This window comes from Physeter macrocephalus, chromosome 10 (assembly GCF_002837175.3).
Source record: "Physeter macrocephalus isolate SW-GA chromosome 10, ASM283717v5, whole genome shotgun sequence".
NCBI lineage: Eukaryota > Metazoa > Chordata > Mammalia > Artiodactyla > Physeteridae > Physeter > Physeter macrocephalus.
The window spans coordinates 33930420-33951920 of record NC_041223.1 but is presented as its reverse complement, the minus strand read 5'-3'; the positions used below and the strand labels follow the sequence as shown (position 1 = coordinate 33951920).

The 21501-nt window shown below is 35.7% G+C and overlaps 1 protein-coding gene across 1 annotated transcript in view; it reads left to right on the top strand.

Moving 5' to 3' along the window:
• LAMA2 (laminin subunit alpha 2) overlaps nucleotides 1-21501 on the top strand; it is a 621727-nt gene that overhangs the window by 304041 nt on the left and 296185 nt on the right. The window contains exons 10-12 of the mRNA XM_024122539.3: nucleotides 1028-1188; nucleotides 15140-15280; nucleotides 17637-17810. Of these exons, the coding sequence (XP_023978307.1) occupies nucleotides 1028-1188; nucleotides 15140-15280; nucleotides 17637-17810 (476 nt within the window). The remainder of the gene's footprint in view (nucleotides 1-1027; nucleotides 1189-15139; nucleotides 15281-17636; nucleotides 17811-21501) is intronic.

The window sequence follows — 21501 nt, the reverse complement described above, 5'->3', positions numbered from 1 at the left end:
TCCCGGGCCGGGGCACGAACCCGTGTCCCCTGCATTAGCAGGCGGACTCTCAACCACTGAGCCACCAGGGAAGCCCCCTTCTTTTGTTTTTTGAGTGGACTATATTTTACTGATTTGCTCTTATATTTTTCCAGATTTTGAAGGTCAATAACTTGTATTCATTTGTGTGTTTATTTTCTATTTTTCTAATCAAAGACAAGAATAAAAATTGTCTTTTGCAATTCTCTATTTAAAATGAAAAAGCAAATTTAAACGGCTATTATTTCCCTCCTCTATTCCTTTTTATCCCCCAAATATGTATTCCCATGAACACCCTCGGTCTCTTTTAAAAATTTACTTTATTGAAGTATAATTGATTTACATTGTTGTGTAAATCACAACCAAGTGATTCAGTTATAGATATATATACATTCCTTTTCATGTTCCTTTATATTATGGTTTATCACAGGATATTAAATATAGTTCCCTGTGCTATACAGTAGGACCTTGTTGTTTATCCATTCTCTATATAAATAATTTGCATCTGCTAACCCCAAACTCCCAGTCCATCCTTCCCCCAACCCTCTGTTGCTTGGCAACCACAAATCTGTTCTCTAGGTCTGTGAGTCTGTTTCTGTTTGGTAGATAAGTTCATTTATGTCATATTTTAGATTCCACATATAAGTGATATCATATGGTATTTGTCTTTCTCTTTCTGACTTACTTCACTTAGTATGATAATCTCTAGTTGTACCCATGTTGTTGCAAATGGCATTATTTCATTCTTTTTTTATGGCTGAGTAATATTCCATTGTATATATGTACCACATATCTTCTTTATCCATCCATCTGTCGATGGACATTTAGGTTGAACACCCTTAGTCTTTTTCTTTGTTGTACTTAGTGATGTTGTACTTAGATGATTGTTGTTAGGTTTTTTTTTCAAGTAGTATATTTTTATGCCCAAGGCACTTTCCCATCTTGTGATAGTCTGAGGGGGGGTATGAGTCAGTTAGAAAATATTGATATGCATCTCATCTACCATTAGGTCTGGCACCTGGGTCCTGTCATTGCAAACCTGGCTTCAGAGGGGTGAGCTGTGATCGGTGTGCCAGGGGCTACACTGGCTACCCAGACTGCAAACCCTGTAACTGCAGTGGTGCAGGGAGCACAAATGAGGACCCTTGTTTTGGATCCTGTAACTGCAAGGTACGTTGTTTATTCTAGTAATGTCCCGTTGTTTAGAGCAAAGGTCATTTTTCTTGGTTTCTCTCATATATCTGCAGGCATTAAGCAATTGGAACTTCTGTAAATCTCCATTCTCTATTCTATTGGTGGCATTCCTGTAAGTGTCTTTAGAACCAGGTTCACTGCAGCAAGACACATGCCATTTGTCTAAAAACCTACAAATACAGAAGATGTCACCTTAGTAATGTGTTATTTTATAACAAAAACAGGTTTCCCCCACTACCTATCTAGTCTGTTAATTTTAAAATACACAACACTAAAACTAGCAGTCCTTTAAATCTACTGTACACTCAAAACTACTTTAGCTTTGTATCTAATTCTGCAAATAATTCTGTCAAGGGTTTTATTCTAGATTTTTAAATAATCTTCTGAATTTGAACCCAGATAGGTCTGAAAATACCATGTTCAAAATCCTCTGTTTAATTACCAAATAATGTGAGGAACCCTAGTGGAACTGATTAAACGCTCAATATTTCCTCCCAAGAGTACTTTCAGAAATGCAACTTTATTTATTGTATACACTCAGACAATAGCTCATCGTGTTAACACCAAGGGATATATTACACCTGCAGCTTATACACATAGGGGAAACATAGAGGCAAGCCCAAGTCTAAAATGATAAAACTGATTTCCTTTAGCTATAGTAATCAGTTCCAAAACGTTCAGATCAGGCAGTGTTAGCTATATTAGCTGAGAGAATAAACGCTCCATTGAAAAAGTTAGCATTCCATACTGATGTAAAAATAAATGTTACTTCTTTTTTTTCTTTGTTTTCAAACATAGGTGGAATCTTATTAAGAATGTTTCCTTTATTAATTCATTAGTCTTCTCTAGGCAGCTATAAATTATATGCTGATAGTTGTTATATGAGTGTGCATATGTATACAAACGTTAGACCATAAAATAAGAAGTAAATATTAGTATTGATGTTGAGCGTTCATTTATTGGGACAGGAATGTCTGAAATATGAAGCTAACTACTATAATAGTTATATAATAAGTATATGTTTTACCAAGGATAATTTAGGTACCTATCTTGGACCACTGAAACAATAAAACTCCTGTCCATATAAACAGGCAGAAAGTCTACAGTCCATGGTAAAGAGTTGCCATGTACTGAAATGTAGTAAATTAACTAGATGTAGTACCTTCTATTCTAATATTATCAGAAATGAAGACTTACACTTGTAGATCAAGACTGGAGTGGTCTGTGGGTGATCACTTTTTAAAGGACACCACCTGTCTTCATCCTGTATGTCTTTTGGGGCAATCCTAGAGGCTCTTAATGCATCTTCTCTAATATTTACCAAATATATTTCCTGTGGTGATTTATTCCTTTTCCAAAACTCCACAGAAATCTCTAACCTTTATCACTTGCTCAAATAAAGTACAGACACAGCTGTGCTTAAAATGGAAGAGAAACCTCCTGGGTCTCTAGAATATAGGAAATCAAACTGGAAAAAAAAGAAAGGGGGCTTCCCTGGTGCCGCAGTGGTTAAGAATCCGCCTGCCAATGCAGGGGACACGTGTTCAAGCCCTGGTCCGGGAAGATCCCACATGCAGTGGTGCAACTAAGCCTGTGCACTACAACTACTGAGCCTGCATTCTAGAACCCACGAGCCACAATTACTGAGCCCACGTGCCACAACTAATGAAGCCCACGCGCCTAGAGCCCATGCTCCGCAGCAAGAGAAGCCACTGCAATGAGAAGCCCGCACACTGCAACGAAGAGTAGCCCCGCTCGCTGCAACTAGAAAAAGCCTGCGCGCAGCAGTGAAGACCCAAAGCAGCCAAAAATGAGTTTTAAAAAAATATTATAAGAAAAAAGAGAAAGGGAATATTGTTACACACATACTATTTATAGAAGGGAGATGCCCAGTATTTTTCGAGGAAAGAGTAACAAACACATAAAGGAGGCAGACCCCATTCATTTTCCTTGAAAAATATAGAGAGAAAGTCTAGAACAGGAGAGTTGTCGCCATTAGCAGAGATCCGAGGGATAGTTCCTCGAGCCACCACCTGCTCTCTGCCTGCCTCAATATTGCACTGAGAGTGATTATAATCCTAATAAGAAAAATGCCTTCTACAAAGTCACTTGAAGCTCTACATAGACAATTAAAACACAACAATAAATAGCAATTAAGAAATCATAAAAGAGAATGAAAAATTAAGTAACTAGCATCATGAAAAGAGTTACCCTTCAACTATGTGATACTTTAAATAGATTACTATAAGTTCTTATAAACTAAATGATTTTTGGGATAAAAACTTGCAGAAAGCAAGTCTCAGTAGATATCTACATAATTTTAAAAGTCATGAATTATATGCATGTTTAACAAAAACATGATTTGACATAAGATTGTCAGCTGATTATTCAAAACAACATATATCAAATGCTATTTAACAGGTAAAACATTATTGAGAAGCTAAGATACTAGAGACTTAAATTCAGGTAAAGTGATATCTATAAAAGCGTTCATCTCCAAAGTGTGTATTAACCAGTAAACATTTGCACATTTATTCTTTTTCACTATAATATATAACAGTTTTCCATAATTTTCATTAGAAAAAATATTTACTGAAGTTTGTAAACATTTTAAGAAAGTACTTTGTCATAAAGTCTTGGGCCTAAATTTATTTCTGTTGTAAGTTTTAAATGACTAACATTCTATTAAAATGAAGTACTGAGAAAAGTTGACACCGCTTTTCCCATTTCTGCCATTTCAAATACAAGTATTCTGGATAAAACAGAGCAAATAAATTTGCAGCCACGTAGATTCAGGAAAGAAAAGGAATTTCCTAGATGTTAAACCAAAGAGGGAAGTCTAAGTTAAGCATAAACTCAAGCAAAACTGTGCAATTAAGGTCATGGGGGGGGGGCGGGGTGGGAGACTGGTCATAGTCCCAAGATAGGGGTTAAAGTTTAGAGTTTTAATGGCTTTTCTGAGACTTGACACTAGGATTTGGACTCACTGAGGGAAATTGGAACTGAATTCACTTAAGCTTAGACTTTAGAAATGTCCCCTGGCACTGAAACAAACAGGCACGAGAAAATTGCACCTGCAAGCTAGGAGTGGCAACTAGAAAACATTCTCTTTCTTTGGGGCTCTAGGTGGGTAAAAATAGTGCATTGTTGTCAAACCCTCAAACCTGTGTGCCACATGGGAATGGGGTCAGTTTTATTCTCCCTTTCTGTGCTAGAATTCTTCAATAAGTCAAGCAAATGGTATTTCCACAGGAAAGAAAGTATAGCCTTAACTGACAGTGAGCTCACTGGAAAGCAGTATACTGCACAAAAGGAAAATAACTACAAAAGGGAATCAGAAGCCATAAAATTCAGAATATTTGTACACTAAAAACTAAAAAAAATAAGATAGTCTAAAAAAATTATATAATCATAAAATATGTAATCATAATTTTATAATATAAATAATAGAATAAAATATGTAGAAAATGTACAGGCATAAAAATATGACTAGAAAATAAAAGAACAAAGAAAGAAAAAATAGGAAAAAACAATACAAAATAGGGCACTATATTCAAAGAATAAGCAGGTGTGGAAAAATGTTACTTTAGTTCTAGAAATAAAAATATATGTAGTCATTGAAATTTAAAACTCAGTGAATGGGTTGAACAAGAGATTAGAAACTGCTGGATAGAGAATCAGAAATACAGAATGGAGGAAATTACTTGTAAATTGTCATAGGGAGGTAAAGAAATAAAAATATGAGATGCTAAGTGGCATGGCTGATAGAATGATAAAAAACAACATAAAATTTAGCAGGACTGGCCAAAGAAGAGATTAGATGAAATTGGGGAGAAACAATATTCAAGAAATAATGAAGGAGTAAAGAATTATGTAGAATTAAAGAAAATTATACGTCCTTTGAAGAAGATAAAAAAAAAAAAAAAAGACCACCAGCAGGGCTTATAGTAGAAACCCTGCCCACTAGTCAAGACAAAGAGAAAAATATTAAAACTAGAGACAAATATAAGATTATTGTGCTTCCCACTAATAGTTCAACTTCACTGAAAAAACTCGGAATATATGTACTTTAGTCAAAGAATTTTGAACCCAGAAGAGTTTCACTGGATTGCAGAATACAAGAATCAGTCTATAAAAATCAGTAGCATTTCTATACACTAGTGATAACCAATTAGGAAATGTAATAAAAATATTTAGAATAGTAACAAAACTATGTGGTGCTTAGAAATAAATGTTCTCAAGTACAGGTATTTTTAAAAAGATTATTGAAGACCATAAAGTAATATTTAAAATGGGGAGATAGCTACTAATATCAGGTGCTGGTGAAAATCTGGAGAAATGGAACTGCTGTTATTAGGATGAATTAGTACCACTACTTAGGAGGCCAATATGGCATTATCTAGTATCATTAAAGATATTAAAAACCTGTCAGCCAGCAACTCAATATCTAGATGTTTACCCCAAAAGAATCTTATATAACATGTATAAAGAGGCATATAAAAGTATGTAAAAGATGTTCAACATAGACCTACTTGTTATAATGAAAATTAGGAAAAATCTAAATATCCATAAAGAAGAAAAATAAGTTATAATATATTCATGTAATCTGGTACAAGAAACAACTCGAGCGAGTGAAATAGGTCTTATGTGTAAAAATGCTGATAAATTTCAGGTGAAGTGAAGGAAAAAAATGCCATTATGTTATCATTTATGTAAAGTTGTAAAACATAAAACATTCTATGAGCACACAAATATAAATTTTAAAAATTTAAATACACTGATATGATGTGTACTAATTTCAGAATAATAGTTAACTCTAGAGAAAGAGGGAAAGGAATAGGATAGAAGCGCACTGAGAGAAGTGAGATTCAAATGTACTTAAGTTTTATTTCTTTAAAAATATAGCTGAGGGCTTCCCTGGTGGCGCAGTGGTTGCGCGTCCGCCTGCCGATGCAGGGGAGCCGGGTTCGCGCCCCGGTCTGGGAGGATCCCACGTGCCGCGGAGCGGCTGGGCCCGTGAGCCGTGGGCGGTGGGCCTGCGTGTCCGGAGCCTGTGCTCCGCAACGGGAGAGGCCGCAGCAGAGGGAGGCCCGCATACCACAAAAAAAAAAAAAAAAAAAAAAAAAAATATAGCTGAAGCACACTTGGGAAAATATTCATATTTTTTACCTCTAGGTTGTGGGTAGTGGATAATTATCATATTATATGTACTTTTCTAATGCTTTAAAATAATTCCAGATTTAAACTTTCTCTAATTGAAGGGAAAAAAAGGATTTCCTGATTTAAAAAGAGGTGAACAAAATTTCTCACTTAATACACTGTCAAATACTATTACCTCTACACATAAGATTTTCTGTTATATCCTTCTTTAGATAATGATATTACTGAGCACCCCATCCTAATTATATTTAAAAATATGAAATCAATGCAACACAAAAATATTTACTAATTGTTATGCATTATTAAAATTTTGAAAATTCCTCTCTCTTCTGGTATATTACAAGAGATAAGACAATCTCAGATATATGACAAATCAAGTAAATGTAAATGCTGTTCTGACTCTTGGTATTTGTTCATTTTAAGTGCTACATGCTAAAAATTGGCTCTTTTGAAGTTTGGTATCATATTATGTATCCAAAGTCAGTTGGATTGCAGGCTCTGATAAATAATATAAATAGACCTTGATCTAGGTAGGAACATGTGCTTTTATTTTTATCAAAGTCATAATGGAAAGATAAATAGTGAAGTAAAAGACTAGAAATCAAAATCTGTATTTTCATCTTGTTTTGCTTTGGGTTTTTTATTGCACTTTACATTAAGTTCTTACTGACGCACAAAATGATGTGATCTGACCTTGGTTTACCTCGCCAGAATATTCTTGAGCTTCAGCCACTGTCTTCCAGCCTTGCTTAAATTTCTTGAGTCATCAACCTCTTTCTAACTCTGGAATTTTACAGATTCTATTCAGACTGCTGGGAAAACCTCACTCTGACCTCTTCCCTTTGCTTACCTAGGCATTTTTCAAGGCTCAGTTCCACTTCTCAGCAAAGCTATCCTTTATCCCCCGGTATAAATCGTTCTTCTGCCATAGTCACTTGTCACCTTTTTCTTTTCCTTTATGATCTTTTCACAATTTGCAATCCATTTAATGTCTATTGCACCTCTGTGATGACATCAATTCTGTATATTTTGTTCGTCATTGAAAAATAAGATAACACAGTGGCTCATACATAAAAAAGAAGGAAAGGAGAAAACTAAAAAAAGTGTGAAGCTTTGACAATTGCTTAAACTGTCTGATTCATATTTCTTAATCCATAAAATGATATGAAATCTTTCTTGCCCTGCTCTCAATAGGTGTAATTATAACATTGAAGCCCTGTGCAATTATAAAGTATAATCATAAATACCTGCGGGATTAATTTTTTGATTATTTATATTGTTTTTTACAAGTAGAGATAAGTTTCCATTCTTTTCCCCAATGGGATTTTTATGATGTGTGCTAATATTTTTATTGGTTTGGGTTTCCCACCTCTTTTCCATTTATGTACAGGAATGATTACCTCTTTAACTTGTTAGGCTCAAACCCAGGGCATTTTTACAAGAGGCATTCTATTTATATATTTGATCCCAAATCTAAATTACAGTTGTAAAATTTTTAGCATAAAAGGTATATACCAGAATTTGTCTCTTGCAACAGTTACAGTTCAAAAATATTAATTGTTTTTTCTAATATTAAAAGTTAAGGTTGTAAAAAGTGAGAACTAAATTTTCATTTATTTTCTCCTCTCTCTCTTTCTAACCCACCAAGTATTTATTATTTAGCCTTGGAACAGTATATTTAAAGAGTAAACACTCAAGAAATAATGCTAATTATCTAATTATCCTTCTTTTGTTAACTTCTTTTAATACTAGGATACATTAGAATGAAGGCCATAACAGGAAAATCTGTAATTGACTACAAACACCCCAATAAACAAGCATGACTGCAAAATTTCTGAAGCATTTATCACAAAAAATAACTTAAATGTCACTGGAGATATTCCTGGTAACTTTGTCAATAGAATTCCCACTTGGCTAACAATCACAGATAAACATGTACTGTTGAAGTTGTTCCTAATTTATAAGAAGGTGGCTTCATAAGAAAGAATACAGGGAAACTATTGTGACTATATTTCTCAAGAGAGAAACTGTGCTAGGGAAACTATAGCAAAAAGAAAATTGATGTCAACCCAACAGTATCTCACTTCAAGAAAAAAGAACCTAGTCAGATTTTTCTAATTCAACTTTGTTTTTAGGAAAAAAAATAGTACTAAAGACAAAAAGAACAGTTATTACATATATTTTTTGTAGGGTAGGCCACAAAATATCTAATTAGATACTCAGCTAAATATGTTCAACAGAAATATGTATATAAAGCACATATTTCTCTCTAAGGGGATGAAAATTTGTTCTTGAGGGGCAAAAATATCATATCCATTTTATGTATAAGGCAAACATATTCACACAGTGCATCAGCACATGCAGTATATCTGTAGAATTAAAATTTCATGGTGGAGATGATTATGAAAAAAATGACTAAAGAGGCTCCTTAGGGATAAGATAATAAAAACTAGGTTGAGAACCACTGGTCTGAAGTGACACTTTTTATTATCACGATACGTAAGAGAATAAAAATATTATGTGGATTAATATTTGACAATGAAAAAATAATTAACTCTCATTAGTTCCTGTTTAATTTTTGTTAATATAATCAACTGGAGTAATGGTTTAGATATGAAAAAACCAGAATATATTTTTAGGAAAATATGGTCATATAAGGGAATGTTAATCTCTAGAGTGAAAGTCTGAGCATTCTGGAAATTAAGTCTGGAGCATTCTGGAAATTACCTATTTCATAGGTTTAGGTACAAAAATAACTGTTAAATTTGCAAATTAGAAAGAATCACTATTGAACTCTAAATAAATAAAATATTAAAATAAATTTACTGGATTGACAAGAGCTACCCATTTGAAATGCTGAGAGAGAGAATAGATTAGACCTCATTTTGTTTAGATAAACAGTTAAAATGACTTTTAAAGTTTGTATTAAATTACATGTTAACAATTCTTTTTAAAGCTGATCCATACAAAGACGTGATAGAATAATAGCTAAAGGAAAGAGAAGTCTCATAATGACTAAAATAGTATTTGGGCTAGAAGTCACAGACTCTCACCATCATTATTAGGTATTCAGGATCAATTGTTTTCACATCCATGCTTTAGCGACTGAGTTGGATGGTGACACATTATAGGGTATTTGCCTCTGAAGATCTTAGTAGTATAAGTGGCAAGAAAAGGACAAAAACAATGGTTTTACTGTTTGGATTGATTGATTGATCTAAAAGACCTACAGTAGACATTCTTACATCTGTGAACATTCTAATTAAAGAGAACAGTGCTGCAGTAGCCTATTTTACTCCTATCATGCAAACCTTGGGATACACCTTTTTCTTTCAGCCTTGTGGCTTTTCTGTCTTATTCTTCCTTCAGAAGGTTGGAGAACTTTGGTCATAAATCCGGTGTCATATCCAGAGCACGTACTCAATACTCCTCTTAGGGCAGTAACTCCCTTGTGCCTTATATTATACTTATTTGTCCACATTCTTACTTCCTTTGCTATAATTGTCTTGAGGGCATTTTTTATATTCCCTCTGGCATTTCATATAATGCCTTATATGTAGTAGCTCAGCTATGATTTGATGAATGAATAATAACAGAGAATAAAGAAACAGTGAGAAGTGATATACAGAGCAATTATTAATAATTTGATATTGATAGCAAAGGAAATTAAAATGCTTAACGAACTTACCATAAAACTTACACATCAAGCTGAAAATAAATTAGGAATACAATCAGGGGTTGCTTCATGGATGACAGTTGTTGATGAGTCATAAAGAAGTTTTGAAAAAGCAATTATGCACCTGGGAACCCATAAAAAGAATTGAGACCCAAGCTTCCAAGATCACATGTATTAGCAAACTACTAGAAAGTGGGGAACCTCTGTCTCTATGAAGGTGCAATAAAAGTCCTGGAACACCATGCTTCTGTGTTTGAATTGTGTCACTCTAAAAATCTAAAATTTATTAAATATCAAACTGTAATGTCCTCTAGTAATCACTGTTTTAAAACTAGTATCTTCTTAAAGAAAACTCTGGAGACACAATCCTTAAATAAGAAATTACTTAGATATATACTCTGTCAAGGGAGATTAGAAAACTAAAAAGGAAGTAGAACTTGATATAACTATTTAATTCTATACATGTCCAGAAAGCAGAGTGCTAGGGAGCTGAAAACATATTCTCCCTGATTTTTCATTTTCCTACCAGCTTCAAGAGGCTCTTTAACCAGTCCATAAGGACACACATATAAGTAGGTACTATACCCACCATATTTACTATTTAGTGTTGGCTTAATATTTGACTGTAGTAGAGCTAGAGAAAAATCAGAACCAAGAACTTCTCAATTGAATGAATCTAGCTCAATCTGATTAGGAGCTAGAGAAAGTATGAAATAAAGAAAAAGTATGGTATAGACTCAGGACTGAAAAAGTAGAAGTCTAGAAACTTAAAGTGGTGGCTTCAAGCTGGGATGCTATACAATATTATATCAGGTCTTTGCAAATTTACGACTTGATAATTGCTTGTGAAGAGGGTTGAAGTGAATTGAGTATAGGATTACCTTGAGGACCTGTAGCAGGATCTAAAATATTTTGCCTCAAAGATTTGTCACAATCAACAAAGTAAAACTACCAGTTGGCTAACCTGTTTTATAGGTGTAGACATCCTATTATCTTTACCGTGGTGTGTTGGAGGACCCAAGACAACACTCATTTTCAATGATTCACTAGAAGGATTCAGAACTCTGAAAAGCTGTTATACTTGTGCTTTATTAAAGTGAAAAGGATACAGATTAAAATCAGCAAAGATAAAAGGTGCATAGGGAAGGATCAAGGAGAGACCAAGCACAAACTTCCAGTTATCCTCTCCCAGTAAAATCATACAGAGAGTGGTTAATTCTCCCAGCGACAGTATGTAACAACACATATGAGGTATTACTAACCAGGAGAACTCACCCAAGTCTTGGTGTCCAGGGTTTTTATTGGGGGTCAATTAAGTAGATATGGAGTCCTCATATAACTGGCCTTAGTTACTCAGTCTCCAATAACCCCAGAAGTCAAACTGATACAACAAGGCCAGGGTCCCAAGTAAACAAAACTAGGCATTTACCATAAATCACATCATTAGCATAAAATATCTGGTGTGACTCCTGGTTTCAGGTATACAAAGACATTCTTAGGACTTCCCTGGTGGTGCAGTGGTTAAGAATCCGCCTGCCAACAGGAATAAAGACGCAGATGTAGAGAATGAACTTGAGGACACGGGGAGGGGGAAGGGTAAGCTGGGATGAAGTGAGAGGGTGGCATGGACATATATACACTACCAAATGTAAAATAGCTAGCTAGTGGGAAGCAGCCGCATAGCACAGGGAGATCAGCTCAGTGCTTTGTGACCACCTAGAGGGGTGGACTAGGGAGGGTGGGAGGGAGACACAAGAGGGAGGAGATATGAGGATATATGTATATATATAGCTGATTCACTTTGTTATAAAGCAGAAACTAACGCGCCATTGAAAGCAATTATACGCCAATAAAGATGTTAAAAAAAAAAAAGGAATCTGACTGCCAATGCAGGGCACACGGGTTTGAGCCCTGGGCCGGGAAGATCCCACATGCCGCGGAGCAACTAAGCCCGTGCGCCACAACTACTGAGCCTGCGCTCTAGAGCCTGTGCGCCACAACTACTGAAGCCCGCGTGCCTAGAGCTCGTGCTCTGCAACAAGAAAAGCCACCACAATGAGAAGCCTGCACAATGCAACCAAGAGTAGGCCCTGCTCACTGCAACTAGAGAAAGCCCACGAGCGGCAAAGCCCGTGCGCCACAACTACTGAGCCTGCGCTCTAGAGCCTGTGCGCCACAACTACTGAAGCCCGCGTGCCTAGAGCTCGTGCTCTGCAACAAGAAAAGCCACCACAATGAGAAGCCTGCACAATGCAACCAAGAGTAGGCCCTGCTCACTGCAACTAGAGAAAGCCCACGAGCGGCAACAAAGACCCAACACAGCCAAATAAATAAATGAATAAATAAATAAGTTTATTTTAAAAAAAAAAAAGGACATTCTTAGAAGGCAAGATATTCTAAGAGTTTATAAGTTATCTCCCAGGAGCTATTCAAGGGACAGTCTTTTCCATTTAGAAAGTGCAAGGTTTGAGTAACCCAAGCCCATTGAATTAATCCTTTGCTGCACCATATGTTATTGAAAGATTTCTTTGTTCCAGTGTCTCACATTTCATGGACATTTTACTTGCTGTGGCCAACTTAGGTGCCTCAAGTGTAGTTCTGTTGATTTATCTCCTGTTGAATAACTTTTAATGACTTCACCAATTCCTGTGAGACAAGACCCATATCTCTTAGGGTAGCCTTAAAGGTTTATTACATGAAGTCAGGGGCCCTGGAACCCAAGTACCAAATTAAGTTCCTAGCATATAAGAAATATTCTATACATTTTTTTAAAGAGTAAATACTGAATGAATCTTCTAAGCTTTGAATTATTTCTTATTCCTAATATCTTTACTAACATAGACCTCTATTCTGTCCCCTCCAACAGGTCGAATTTTTAAACCATGCTCCAAAGTTTAAGTCAAATTCCACTCCTGTCATAAATCCTCCTCAAGCCTTCATAGCAGAAACTAGCCCCTCCTCATCTGTGTTGCCATAATTTAATTTATTTCTGAGATGCCCTTTTCATATTCCACCTTGTATTAAGGTTGATTGTAAATGTATCTTTTTACCCAACTCTAGATGCTGGCTTGTAAAAACAGAGACCTTGACTCACCCATCTTTATAGTCCCTAGAATGTCTACCCTAATGTGATGCTTCGGTTTATTAAATTAAATTGAATATTGCTATTATTTAATCATTACTTTTCAAGGTCATATTGCCAGGTGAAAATGTAGCTACAGAAAATGTAACTAATGTCTAAAAGTTTCTAATTGTTGAACTCAGTCTGAATCTCAGAAAAGTGGTATTCCAAGCTTTCAAATTAGAGTAAATGAAAGTAGATTAGACCAACCACGTAAGAACACAGTGTACAGAACAGCTGTACTGTGTCTTCAACAGGATAAGCTAAATTATAATTATAGATATGTTTCATCTTTCCTGCCTGTGTACTCTTCTGAAGATGCTCTCAACTTCAGTGTTTGGGGGATTTATTTGTCACCTTAGGTCTGAAATTAGTTTGATTAGTTTTATTGACATCTACCATCTCAAAAAATCTGAAATTTACCTTAGAAACAAAAACTAGCAAGAATATCAGTGCAGTCATTAAATCTGTGTACATATTGGGAGGCTAAAGTTTGACACATGAAACGGGCCTAGAGATGCCTCTTTGTTTAGGCTCCCAGCAATGTAGAAATGGTTGAGGTGGTAAATAGCTCATAGAAATTGAGCCCAAAAGTTACTATCAAATAAATTATTCTCTTGGATACAAGGAGAACTTCTTTGTTTATTTTTTATACACTTGTCTATTTTTTTCTCTATTGTTCTTCCCTCTTCTGTCTTTCCCCCATGTTCTCAGATTTTATTATCCTATCTTCTGACCAATCTTGCTTTATTCAAAAATGTTTTTATGAAACATCTACTAGGTGAAAAATATGACCACCAAGAGACTTATTTAAACTTAATAAAGTTTTATTAAGCTAGTGCTCAGTGTTGTACCAGGAACACTGCCATTGTCTGGTACTATAGAGGTAAGTAAGACAGGGTTCTACCTCTGAACGGATTATGGTATGTAGCTAGAGAGAATAATCGTAGAAGATACAGCAGTACATTTTTGTGGTTAGAGTAGAGCAATGTGTAAAGGGCAATGGAAACACATTTGAGAGAGAAGTTAGTTCTCTAAGGAAAAGGAAAGCTTCAGAATTGAAGTAATAAGGGAATTCAAGGAAGAGGGAGAATGTGGAGCAAATTCGTGTGTGGGGAATATTGAGAATCTGTTTCCTGGAAAGCAGGGAATTTTCATTGAGAAGACATTAGTCAAGATTAACCAGTCTTTAAATTAAGAGATTACACCCTTCCCAGTTTTTCATCATATAGTCAGCTTTCCCTGCCTGAATCGCACCTATAAACAAATAATTTTTCAGTGTATTGGGGCTAGGATTAATGAAACCAATCTGGAGAGCAGTCACTGAATGAGAATTATTTTTTCCCGTAATGTTACTATATGATTAACTGGCTATACCAACGGGTTAAAGGAAACACTGAAAATTAACCGGGGAAAATTTTCCTCCCTTCCTACTGGATCTCATCAGGGAAATAGTATAACTATCTGCCCCAGTTTCTCTACCTGTCAGATTCTTATGCTTGCTTCAAATATATGTATTTTTCATATGTGGAGTGAAAAGTATTTTACTATCTGTATAATTTCAGTGTTCTATTCTACATCCATGTATTAGCTTAATGCCTTTTATTTTTATCTTATGTGTTCCTAAGAGGAAGTACTTCAACAGCATAGAACGGTAAATAGTAAACCAAATGTCTAACTTATTGCTGTATTTATCATGACATTTACTCCATACTCTTGACAGAGATGAAGATCAAATTGTAACTTACTTCAGTCGATTAAAATCCAAGTTATTTCCCATCAGTGTGGTTAGGACAGCATATAACTTAATAAGAAGCTTTTGAGAAGATTTTTAAAAATATCATTATACTTTAAATAAGGCTAAGAGGTAAAATGAAGAATAGAAAGCTTATATTTTTCATAAACAGAAATAGAGACAATGCTCCATTTTGAAGGGCATCTCTGTTGCTAACCCACCTCTCTATTTATAGGAAAATGTCGAAGGAGGAGACTGTAGTCGCTGCAAATTCGGCTTCTTCAATTTGCAAGAGGATAATCATAAAGGTTGTGATGAGTGTTTCTGTTCAGGGGTTTCAGACAGATGTCAGAGCTCCTACTGGACCTATGGCAATGTAAGCAACAGCCTTTGAATCCTATGTGCTGCTCCACGGGGCTTCTTGCTATTGTTGTTTTCCTTCTATAAGAAATTAATTTTTTTTCTTGTAGTGAGCTTCTACTTAAACTTATCATGAAGAAGTGACAGAATTTTCTTGCAAATGCTAGTTGTGCCTCTTTGACCAAAGCCTTTAAGATTTTATTTGTACCGATGTGTAGACTGGAACCTCTTAGAATAAATCAACACTAGCCTTTCCGGTGTCCATGATTATTATGTGAAGCAGTAACGGAATTAATGTTGCTTTAGCCTCAAGGGCAGATGATTCAACAGAGAAAACATCAGATTGTGCTATGAAGAATTATGTATTTCACTCACCAGTATTTTTGTATACCCATTAATAAAAACTTCTTTAATAACTATATACATGGTACATATTACCCACCAGCCTTTAGTTGTGGTTTGATGTTGCTAGGGCCCTTTCTTCGTTAAAAGGGGACACTGAATTTGAACAATAACTTCATTCTTAATTGATTTGAAAAAGTTCAAATTATTACCTGTTTAGTAGTTACTGGGATATTCTTCCTGTACCATAAACATAAACATGTTTCCCTCCCCACCTTCATTGCTCATCATACTCCCATTGCCTTTTCAACCCTTCACAGACAGCGATTTGTCTCCTTATAAAAGAGGACCTTTGGGAATTTCAAATAGCCTATGTGGCAGCACTTAGGAGTACAGAGTAACAGGAAACAGGCTGGGGAAAGAAAGAGAAACCTACAGAGTGAATGAGAAACTATACCATATAGGGCTGAGTTTACTGAGAAGTTTGTTCTTATCCTTGGAGAGTCACTGGAGGATTTGAGCAGGAGACTGTTATGATTAGGGTTGGGTTTTACAAAGATCACTATTTTAATTAAACTGTCTTCCAAACACTACTCTTGCCTTTCAACTTCAGTCAGCTAACTAATCCTTAACACAGCTATGAAAATTTTCTCTGCCTGTATTGCTTTTAAAGTCTGAAATATTATGAGTAGTTTCTGATTGTACTCTCATACCTAAATTTGAATCTATACATACTGTGTCAAATGCATAGCTTTTGGAACAGATTATATAGAACCAATAACATATGAACATCTAGTCTAACTTCTTTCTTTTGTTTGTAGAGTTGCACCTCACCCTCTAGACTGTTCCATTAATGTACTAAAGTTTTATGGTTAGCAGAGGAACAGAGGTAGAACTCAGCCTTGTTCTTCAGAAACTAGGTCCATTGATATTTGCATTTCAGTAGGTCTTCTGGAAAGAACTTTCTCTGAATCTCACTGGGCTGTCTTAGTATGTCTGATGATGTTGTTGGAAAGGGAACAGAAGGAAGTAATATGTATCTTGTAGTGTGGCTATCCCGTAAGCTTTTACTTAATCTCTCTTTCTTTGACCAGGGCAGTACCAGCAATTCCACAGCTTTGGGAGATGCAGAATCAAATGACATCTACATGAAGAAATTTTAAAAAATATTTCATCCACATATTATCACCATTACCATTCTGCTCCCCATCACCTACAACACCAAGCAGCTCACACACATCTAGTGGGTCCCTGGTAGCCACAAACACCAGTATCCAGTGTTTTGTCCTGACGAGGTTGGATGGTTTTGAATTGTAGCTGTGTGCCCACCCATAGCTGGAGTAGAAACATGTAAAAGCAAATCATCATATATTCCCTAATTCCTCCTTAAAGGCTCCTTCCTTCTCTGGGCCAAGGATCTAGGCTAGGAGCTCCTACAACACTTCCAACCTCATGGGAAGGAATAGGTACAGTATTGTGAGCTGGTAGATTCAAATGCCCTTGAGCCTCAAAGTTTAAATTTAAATATATGAAAAGGAAGGAAATATTAAATGAAAAGCTACCTTTCATATCTTTTTTCTTCCTCTGCTTTACAAACACATACGTAATACCTTTTGAAATAATTTTTTCCATAAGAAACAGGAAATTTCTAGTGGAGTGAAAAACATGAAAATCAAAGTTCAACTCTTTGATAATTTGTATAACATTACGTGTGATTTTGAATGAGTTTCTGTTTTTAAGAAAGAAGTATTTGTAATCATAATTTTAAAAAAGCACATTGGATCAATAAAAGCAGGTTACTATACCGTACCATCCAAACTCTTAGAAACATCAAGCAAAAAAATAATTGGTACCTAAAGTTGAGTACATCTGATAAGTTTAATGATGTTCACAACTCTCATATTTTTCTAAACTTTCTTAGTTCTTGTGTTTTTAATTTTCAAAAAATGAACACTACAGGAATATGAAAGAGTAAAGAAGTGGGTGGGGTTTTTTTTCCTAAGTAACTATGGTTGTGTGTTTTCTTTAAGGTACAAGACATGAGTGGCTGGTATCTGACTGACATCTCTGGCCACATTCGAGTGACTCCGCAGCAGGATGAATTAGATCCACCTCAGCAGATCAGCATCAGCAGCGTGGAGGCCCGACGAGCCCTGCCCCAGAGCTACTACTGGAGTGCACCAGCTCTGTATCTGGGAAACAAAGTAAGTCCAGATAGTGCTTGCTTCTTGCTACTTTGCTTTAGCTGATCAATAAGAATAATGGGTTTTATTTAGTCTTTCTTTAAAGACAGATAAAATCAAATATCTACTGTATTGAATTGCTGGAAACAGCTGAATCAGATTACGTTGGACATTTCCGCCCTGCCCCGTGGGCCACAGCATCCCTACTTCACAACTCTACATAGTTGCTGTTCTGTGTCAACATTTTGCATCTACAAATAAATTAATGAAGCCTCTAGGATATTTTTTGCAAAACAAATTATAGATATTGGAAGAGATGGTGTTATGTTTCCTGAAATAGCTGTTTTTCTAGAGTTGTCTCTGGTGCAATACTTACTGAAGTTTTTCTCATGTTTCTATTTCATTTCAAAACTGATACTCAAGAGAGCTACTTTTTCTACCTTGTCTGAATGTTAACTGGAAATGAAATTTATTACACAACTAATTTAATGCTTGCCATGAAGCTTATATAAACACCATATTTCCTGGAGCTCAGGAAGAGAACTACCCTAAGAGAAGTGCCAGACTGAAAGCACATGTTTGTTTCCAAGCCCACTCACACACGTATAAAAACACACACAGATAAACAAATGTAGCAATCTCAGAAATGCAGGTGATTTCCGCCCCCGCCCCCACCACCGCCTGTTGTGGATTAACTTTATCTAGATAGGTTCCTTGGCTTTTATCATTTTATTTTATTTTATTTTGCTTAACAATTTGTTGGAAACAAAATTTGATATAGTAATTCTAAGTGGGACTATTTGCTTGGTCTGTGGAACTTAATACCTTTCCAGCTAATAGTTAAGTCACCTAATCACACCAGAAATTGTGACAGTCTGAGAAAAATTCATTAGCAAATTGATGCTATTTAAGCCTAGTTTTCACCTATAAGAATACAGCATTACTTTTGAAGAAATCTTCATTGATTAAATAAATTAAAATATATTAATAGTGGCGTGTGAGTATTGAGATAGAAAACCTTACTAGTTCATATGAATGGGAACTAGTGGTTTTAGCTGACTGAAAACATTTTAATTCGTGGCCTGTTTCTTATTTTTACAAGCTTCTGAATATCATTAGGAAAAATGTGTAAATGAATAAAACACATTTTCATTGAATATGTATTTTTAAAGAGACAGTGTATATTGCATAAAATTTTCTATCTTTAATAAAATCCAATTAAACTTTTACTTCAAAGCCCTTTCCAACAAGAAGTCCTTCTCTCCTATTCTATTTAGGAACTTCCTGAATCCCTGACAGGAATAAAATAGCACATACGACTTGAATGACTTGAATGTCTATAGCTTAAAATTGCCAAAAAAATAAATACATACATAAACTGTCTTTTTTCTAACTGCTCTGAGGAGTTTAGAGCCATTGGATGAGTTTCAGAGGTCTTACTTTTCTTACTATGGAGGAATTTACTTACAGATAGTTTTAAAATAGAATGTTCTTTACCATATTTTCCATCATTTCTTCTTTGGTCATATGCTTTTTCTTTCGGTTGGCTGAAAATCAAACTGACAGAAGGAAAACAAGCAAATGCGATATTAAATAGCATCAGAGCAAAGGATTTGGACATCCTGTTCGTAGTTGTTGGTTCCCAAAGATAACTTCCCTTATCCTGGCTGAACTGCTTCTTATATCCACCCACAGCGAAGTACTTCATGTCCCCCACAGATCATTTTCACATCAAAAAGCTGTGCTTGCTGGTGCTTCAGTTTCCATTCAGTGAACAAAATAATCGTAACAGGGTGTGCAAATTGTTTGAAAATGGAAGACATTTTTTAATGTAATGTGAAATCCCTCTGTGGTTTATGGTCAGATATCTCAGTATGAATGAAACAATTCACCTTAATAACTGAACCATATAAATTTTTGATACTACAATAATACTGCCAACTCTCACAAATTACCACAGTACATCTTAACTGTCATGTCATATCACATAAATTACAGTCATGATGACATGCTTAGCTTGGTTGATTTAATATCTTGCTAAGGAAATGGAAAATTGTAAGGTCTTGTTTGTAAATCCAGTAAAGCCTCTTTTCTAAATAGTTGAGGCTAAGTTCTTTACCAGTAATTGCTGTAGGAATCAGAGCCATTGCCAGAATCTGACAGAAATAGTATATCAAGAAACTAGTACATCTGCTTAAATACTGAATTTTGTTTACATCCATGACCAGGGGGCTGGGGGTACATAATCCCTCCTCTGCCTTTTTATTGTTAATTCCTAAGTCAAATAATGTATATATTTATGAGATGCTATTAGCTTTTCCTAAATATTTATATAACCAATTTTCAAACATTTTCCAAGTTACTTGGTTATAAGTCCACTTATAACAGAAGGGAGATGTGTTGTACATATTGTTATAATGAAGGTGCCACATGCCAGTCTTCCTTTTTTTGGTAACCTAACTCCAAATAATAAAATTATTCTCACTTGGGATACACTTTGCTAACATCGAAACCTGCCTGATCATAATTAAACTCAAGAGCATTAGCCAATTTAGCAAAGGAATACTTTTCATCTTAAGAAACACTTTTGTTTACTACAGTTCCTCTTTGGACTAATGAGAAGTACATAAATGAATATAGTTATGTATGTGGATAGTGGATGAGGCCTAGAAAAAGGTAGCACATTTTTATACTACCCATTTAAAAACTTTCCATGATCTTGTTGTCAATTGCAACTTTTTGTGCCCAACACACAGTGAAGCCAAACAAACCAAAACATCAGAGTTTGGAGCTGAGAAAGGTTTATTGCAGGGCCAAGGAAGGAGAATGGGGTGACTCATGCTCGAAAGACCCAAAATCCTCGAAGTGATTTTAAAGGCAAAGTGATGGAGGGGAGTTGCCTGGTGTGTGATCAGCCTGTGCACAATTCTCTGATTGGTTGATGGCGAGATAACAGGGTAGTGTCACAGGGCTTAACATTATCAATCTTCAGGTTCAATAGGTCTGGGGGCTACGTGCTTATGGTCATTAGTAGTTAACTTCTTCCATTTGGTGGGGGTTTTAGCATCTGTAAAACAACTCAGGAAATGTGCATCAGACACAGTTATCTAGGTGCTTCAGGGAGGAACTAAAGATTCTGTGACTGTCATATGGCTGATTTATTGTTTAAATTCTTACCAATTCTCCTGGCCCAACTGCTATTTTTGTCACTACACATTCAATCATTAATTCTTGAGCCAGGCTTTTGTGACTCAGGGGAGGCCTGGGAGACTACAGCTTTTCTACAAACAAGAGGCCAGCAGAGGACATGGGGGAAGGGGTCTGTCCCGAGAAGGCCCCAGAGGGTCTTGCTGGATTACAATCTCAACTATGAGTTAGCTCCTCAACAGCAATCTTGAAAATGTTTTTTTTTCTCATATGTGAGTGAGTATTTAGCACAATTGTCACAATCGAGTATTAATTCCGTGCCCCCCTCCATTCTAGATATTCAAAGAGAATTAAGTCAGGCACCCACAGGGCTCTACTAGGCAGCAGCTTATTTTCAAAATGCTTGGCACATGTTAATACTTGGTTTTAGGGCAGTTGTTTAAGCATGAAACTAGGCTAGGCAGGAATGGAAAGAGCTAGAGGACAAAGAGTCCTGCTGATTTGCTACAGGCTACAGCTATTGAGAAACAGTTTGGGTATTTCAGAGTTGGAATAATTTACTGCT